Below are 7128 nucleotides of genomic sequence, written 5' to 3' on the forward strand. Positions count from 1 at the left end.
GGACATTTTCACAGTAGTTATCAAAGACCCCATACAGGAACAAACAACAAAATCAAAAGAATAAAGTTTACATAAAAACAAAAAAAAATACCACTATTAATAGCAAGCAATGACAGGAACCCTGGGATGATTATAAAGCTCATCAGGGCTGGTTCCAGAAACTAATACTAACATTTCCAGATTTTTTAAACAACTGTTGAAATACATGTGTAACATACCTCTCAACCATTTTATGCAAGAAAACTGGACAAAGCCAGAAAGAATGGGGGGACAAAGGCCCAAAAATAGGGACAGAATTTAAATATTGCTCCTATAAACTTAGTAAGTTGTTAGAATACCATGTTTTGAATTATTATGCATTTTCTGAAGGGCATGAAGTCGGAAACTCAAATGTCTGTCATTATTAAGTGTTATTTAGTGACTTCAATCCTCAATGATTTGCCAGAAAACAGCAAATTTTATAAGGAACAGACCAAAAGTAAGAGGTGAAAATCTGAACATTCTGTGAAAATCTGTACAATTGAGAGGTATGATGTGTAATGCTGCATCAGTACAGCATTTATACTATCACAATGGCAGCAACTGAAAGGCTGTTTATAGAGAGACGCATTGCTCAAACTCATAATTAAACAAATACATTTTTTTTTATGATAAGCACCACAAAAATGTATTTTTTGCCACAACAGATTTCTAGACCCACAGCATATGTTGAACTGGGAATTTATTATACTGCTTTTTTTTTTAATTCTCCTTCAGTGCTACAAGAAACCTAGACATTGGTTTACTCAAACTATCTCCACAATTGTTCAGCAAAAGGTAGAAACACATAGAAATGCTACATCTGTAGTGTCTTGTGTTACATAGCTTGTAGAAAAAGCTGTAACAGCATGATACCTATAATCCAGAAGACCTAAAAGGCAATTACACTAACAAAAACACAACTTCAAAATATTTTAAAATGGGTACTACTAACAGGAAGAAAAATTCAAGAAGCCAAGCACTCAGCGTTGGAGTCACCCGAAGTCTTGATTCTACTGTATGACGGTTGTCCCTGAGTCTAACAATTTCTGGAAACATAACCATTGTTCTAGACTTTGAAAAAAGCACACCCCAATATTGTCTCTAGCAAGGGTGTACCTAGGCATACTCAGTGCACTCAAATGTGTACTTTTTTTCGGATAATCTCTTGGAAACTTCAACACTCAAAAAAACAGAGAATATTTAGAAATATGTAAATTAATATTTACAGTGTACAGATATAAGATGAGTGCTTGTACGATTGGTATAAATAACAGTTGAAAATGTGTTCCCTTCCTGTATGTCTGGGGGTAGCATTCTGAGAGTTGAGTATACTTTTTAAAATGACAGGTGGGTGGAGAGAGCATCAACATTAGATGAGAGTACAAAATGCAAATGGCTACACTCTTGCTTTATAGGACCTACTTTATAACAAGCTGGGGGAGGTGGCATGCTTCTCTACAACCCTGAGATCATAACTAGAACCATAACACCACATAATGTGGAAATGGAGAACAAAGAATATGCCCTTAATGTAGAAGAAAATGATCTAATGGAAAAGATGCTTGATTTACTACAGATGGATAAACATATTTAAGATCAATGAAACAAATAGACTACAGAAAGTCAATAAGACCCAAAATATTAGACGTTTGATAAAACAAATGAACACGGTAATCAAAACTGTTCATAGAAATTCATGTAATACAACAGACATAAGCATCATACATTACTGTGCAGCTAAATTAATAACAGGTAAAGTCTTACCACAAAAACACAGTGCAGTAAGAGAAAGGAAGGGGAGAAATCAAATGCCATCACGGAAGTATCGAACAGAGAAAACTATAAAGCAATTAAGATGAGTGTCACTGTTAAGAGAGTACAGATCAACAAAAATACTCAGGAAAGACAGACCTGATAAAAGCAATATACAGTATCAGAACAGACCAGGATCTATCCATACACTGTTGCTAATAATAAACTAAAGATATCAGCACAAGAAGAAAATCTTAGAAGGTATGCAGATAAATACAATTGAAAAGTAAAAGTTACGCAATTTATTGAAGACCAAATATATATATATATATATATATATATATATAACTGGGAATCGAGATAAAAGGAATATAAACACCACCAAAAAAGAAGAAGAAATAGACATTTTGGAGAAAGATCCTGCGAAACATAGCAAAGATGCTGAATAAACAAAAGTAAACGAAAGAATAAGTTCAAATGTATAGGATATGAAATATAACCTTTCCATCACTCACTAACTACTGCTTAACCCCCCTTCCTCCTAGCTACCCAATATCTAGTCTCTCGCTCTCTCACAGATCTGCCCGTTCCCTTTATAGCCTATTACATTTTTCCATTAACATCTCCCTACCCTACTCTTAATTTTGTATTTCCGGCATCCTGTACTGTCTTGTATGCATCTCATTCTATACTCCTATATTTTTCTCTTTTTTCAATCATTGCCTAGTACTAACTAGTTATATTTTTAGGACCAAGTCTTTAACTTTTGTATTATGCTGTAAATTAGCCTGTTATATTATTGATAAGAATATCCCCTCATTGTTTATTTTATAATTTTGCTTTTCTCCCCGGGCCTCTGCTGAAAATGGAACTCTGGCCCAGTCAGACATTCCTGGTAAAAAAAAATGAAATAAATAAATAGAATGAATGAATAAATAAATAAATAAATAAATAAATAAATAAAGGCCAGAGAAACTGAAACAAAATTAGAAAAGCTCTTAAAGTAAAGGCCAGAGAAACTGAAACAAAATTAGAAAAGCTCCTAACTGGAGAACACCCAGACCAGATTCAGTACCCAGCTTCTGGCTAAAAGTATTAACACCTTTTACATGAAGACTTAGCCATGAATAAGAACTATTCTGGCTCCAGTGTGTTTTTCATTTTAAAAGTTGAAATGAATAAGAACTATTTACATGAGCACCCCAAACAGATGCCAATCTGGTTATCAACAGAAATAAACAATACTCCTTATCAGTGAACCTGCAAGATATCCTAAAAACTATATAGGCCAATAACTTTCCTTCCAATAATTATAAACTATACACTGGAATTGATACTGGCAGAATTTGGTCATTTAGAAGAAAACTCAATCATGGCAATAGAATAAAAGGGCAACAAGAGAGTCATATGGAACAAATGATCATTTGCTGTTAAAGTCAAAATGGAGAATTGTAAAAAACGGTAAGAATCTAAATATGGTATGGCTAGACTACAGAAAAGCATCCCACATTCATGGATAAAAGAGTGCTTACAAATGTATAAAATACACCCTACACTGACTGATTATATTACAGTGACCATGAAACAGTGGCAAACCACTTTGCAGCTAGGCCATGATAAAGGGACAATTTATTATCCTAAGGATAAAAATTCCGAGGGGAATATTCCAAGGCGACTGTCACCACTGCTCTTTTATCTTGCCCTTAGCCCATTAAGCTGCCTACTTAATAGATTAGGTCATGGCTACAATTTGGCTCCCAGAAAACAATCAAGTGTAAAGACTTTTCTTTTTGTTGATGATTTAAAACTGTATAGTTCATCGAGACAAGGAACTGAAAACACAACTGCAAGTTAAAACTTTCTCAGACGATATAAGAATTTCATTTGGACTTGATAAAAGTGCAAAAGCAGCATTTAAAGCAGGAAAGCTGCAGCACCAGGAGCAAAAGGGAGTGTATAAATATTTGGGAATTTATGAAGGATTGACGAAAAATCATGAACAAATGCAAAAAAAGCTTTGTAATGAATATTTTAGAAGACTAAAACATACTGAAAACAGCTCTAAGATCTAAGAACAAAGTCCAAGCTATCAATTTGCTCTTCCTGCTTTAACTTACACTTTTGGCTTGACTGACTGGCTCAAATATGTATTGGATCAGTTAAACAGGGAAACAAGAAAACTGATTCACGCATATCAAATTATTTATAAAAATCAGTGCATACCAAGATTATATATTCCCTGTTCTTGAGGTATGGGCCTGCTCATAATTCATTACACGTATATATCTGCAACCATAGGACTGCATACGTGTGTTGACTTCACAAGATCCAAATAGAGAAAGTTTTAAAACATGATGAGAACAAGTCCAAGATGACTTCCCTTCTTAGTTTAGCAGAAGCATATTGGTGTCAAGCAGGAATGGAAATAAAACCAGAAGCAGATAAACACCAGGCAGCGACCGAATGTGCCAAATCAGATGAAAAGGCAAAAAATGTGGAGAATGCCTAAATATAGTTGCAAGTACAGAGAACTCCTGGAACAACCTTATGTCAATCAGGATTTTATGGAGGAATTGTTAAGGAGAGGTGAATTTAAACCAAAAGATTAATAGTGGTCCAAGATAGGCTATGAACACGGTGGTTTACAAAGTCCATTGAACATGTTGGAGAAACCGACAAGTGCAGTTTTGCAAAACAGAATTGGAAACAGTTGTGCATTGTGTTTGCTAGTGTGATACACTAATGGCAGAAGGCCTATATACTGAAAGGCATAATAATGTGGCAAGACTGTTGCGTTGGGGATTGTGTGCGCATTATAATACTGAAGTAACTGAGAAGCACTGGAAACATGACCCACAAAACATTAAAGTAAATTATGTTTCTATCACATGGGATCACCTATTACCAACAGTTCAAAAAACAGATGTGAGAAAACCAGATATAGTAGCTCATTTAAATAAGTAGCATGAATTACTGAAACTGTTAAACCTAGTGATTATAGTGTAAGACAGAGAGACAAAGTCGTAACATACCAGGATATGCAGGCAGAAACGAGGGTAACGTGGAAGGAGGCTATGCAGACAATTCCAATAGTAGTAGGAGCAATGTGTTTCATAAAAAAAAAAATCACATTCTTATTTAGATATGCAACTGATACACAGGAGCAGCCTTAGGTCAACTGGTGCCCTTGGCAAAAGGGCTCTACCCCCCCCCCCCACCCGGTGCCCCCATCCTGGTCTACCTACACCAAATAAATACTGGAAAGGTGCCCCTGCTCGAGCGGCACCCTAGATGACCGCCTAGTTGACCTATAGGCCAGCTAGGCTGATACACGTATTTCTAGGCACACTGTGGGTGCTGCAAAAAGGGAAATTTAAACCACTGCCTGCTGTCACATGAAAGTCTTTGCTCAGGATTTTTGACCAAAGCAGTCAGCTTAAAGGTTAATACAGCAACATATTTCGTATTAAAATGCATTTCCGAAAAAACATTAAGTACGAAACTCAAATGTCTGATTTTACTGATTGGCAGCAGTCCCCAGCAATTTACTAGAAAAAAAGTTGCAACGGGCAAGGCAAAATTAAATACGTTTTGCAAAATCACGGACAATTAAGTGACACGCTACTATGTCAGGTATATTCAAGTTGTCGAAAGCATACTTCTCTACTTCCAGAATTCAATTAATCTTACAAATGCATAAAACTGTCATTGATTGCACTGTATAAAACAGTTCTCACCTATTATAAAGCTGATTGTGAAGAACAGGACTACCACTACTAGGACAGCCACAAACTTCCACATACACCGTTTCTTTGCCTGGCTTGCCATAACGTCTGCAGAGCCTCCTGCACCGGGCTTCAAAGCCGAAGTTATCACCAAGCTGGATTCGCTGCAACAGCAAAAAGAAATGACAGTTACCCCTGAAACGTGGTTGCAGCACCTCCCCTCGGAGCACTTCCTAACGTCATTTCATTCAGATGCTGAAACACAGTAATGACGGCTGAGGATCCCTGCAAACATCTACGCTAAATTACGCAGCAACTCTTAATTCCCTTTCCATCTCAAAAATGTGGATCACTACCCCTCATTATTTGGAACAAATTGCCAAGATGTTACAACATATGTATCTCTTCCCAGCAACTTCACTGGGAAGTCCACAACACAAAAAATGATACCTCAAACTAACAGAAGTTCAGTTGAGGAATTAATATGCTTCAAATTGACTTGTTAAAATGTGGATCAGGGAAGACTGTATTCTTCATTAGGAGGCATGATTAAGACAATAGACACCTGTTCAAGAATACGCCAACAACTCGCATAGTCTGGTGCACAAACAGGATACAAGTCAGGAGAAAAAAGGCACCTCCTACTTTAAAGATCAGTTGGGCGTACTTTTGGTGATAGGCAGACATGATTGACAGCCCGAACAAGATATGTGCAATCCATACCCTAGACGTGGTAATACTGGAGCCTCCATTGTGTTGTTATTATTAAACCGTATGTATGTATATTTTGTTTGTTAAGCATTGTGTATCGTGAACACTTTACTTTACTACAGATCCACGGATACAAAGCATTTACTCTATATTATTTCGTATAGACCTGATGCAGTGAAGCTTCCATTAGATCGTAAGGTAAATATAAGTTTGTAGGAGCATTTCTACTTCGGTCTTTGTTCGCTGAAAAACTATAACGGCTCTGACAAGTCTGGTTTAATTTACAAATAAATGAAGAAACAAACTGCGAAAGGCAGATAAAACATTTGTAACATTCAGGCACACGTCAGTTTACGCAGCGAAGTGTGACCCACGCAGGCAAGTAATTATTAAAATTCAGAGACTGGGCAATCCTGCTTGGAGAACGAACGTTCTCTTCCATGGTATTGGTGCACAGGTAATGCCCGCTGAAAAACGAGTCCGCCCCTTTACGGCAGCATATCAAGCCGCTGTAGAAGTCAGACACCAAAAAGCTAACGGGTGCTATTATTTCACACTTGCCAAGTGTTTCGCAAGTGTAAAATATAACAATAAATAAACACACACTTTATTTATGTCTGTGTGTAAGTGTATACATGATCGATCGAGCCGTTACTTTATACTTGCTAAGCAGAGCTTTTGCTGTTTAGTGACTATAAAGTGAAAAAGAAATTAGGGGGTGTTTGTATGTCTTAATGTTACCTCACAGCAAGAGGTTCTCCCCTTCGATTCTCAGCTTGGCTTGGGAGTGCCTTATAGGTTCATACTAGGCTATCTGCCCAAGGGCATTTATAAGCCTAGCCAGAGTTTTGTGGCTTTCGCCACCCCTTTAGTTTGGAGGATACTATGCCCATTATTTTGCTGTGCCTCTGTCAAGCAG

General features: G+C 37.0%; 1 protein-coding gene across 1 annotated transcript in view; it reads right to left on the reverse strand.

Moving 5' to 3' along the window:
* Nucleotides 1-6571, reverse strand: part of LOC122802144 (glutamate carboxypeptidase 2-like) — a 1578923-nt gene extending 1572352 nt beyond the window's left edge. Inside the window, exons 1-2 of the mRNA XM_044071823.1 lie at nucleotides 6064-6571; nucleotides 5511-5662 (exon numbers count right to left, since the gene is read on the reverse strand). Coding sequence (XP_043927758.1) covers nucleotides 5511-5662; nucleotides 6064-6185 — 274 coding nt within the window. The 5' untranslated portion in view covers nucleotides 6186-6571. The remainder of the gene's footprint in view (nucleotides 1-5510; nucleotides 5663-6063) is intronic.
* Between the last annotated feature and the right edge of the window lie 557 nt (nucleotides 6572-7128).

This window comes from Protopterus annectens, chromosome 5.part0 (assembly GCF_019279795.1).
Source record: "Protopterus annectens isolate FY-2018-M chromosome 5.part0, PAN1.0, whole genome shotgun sequence".
In the NCBI taxonomy this organism is placed as follows: domain Eukaryota; kingdom Metazoa; phylum Chordata; order Ceratodontiformes; family Protopteridae; genus Protopterus; species Protopterus annectens.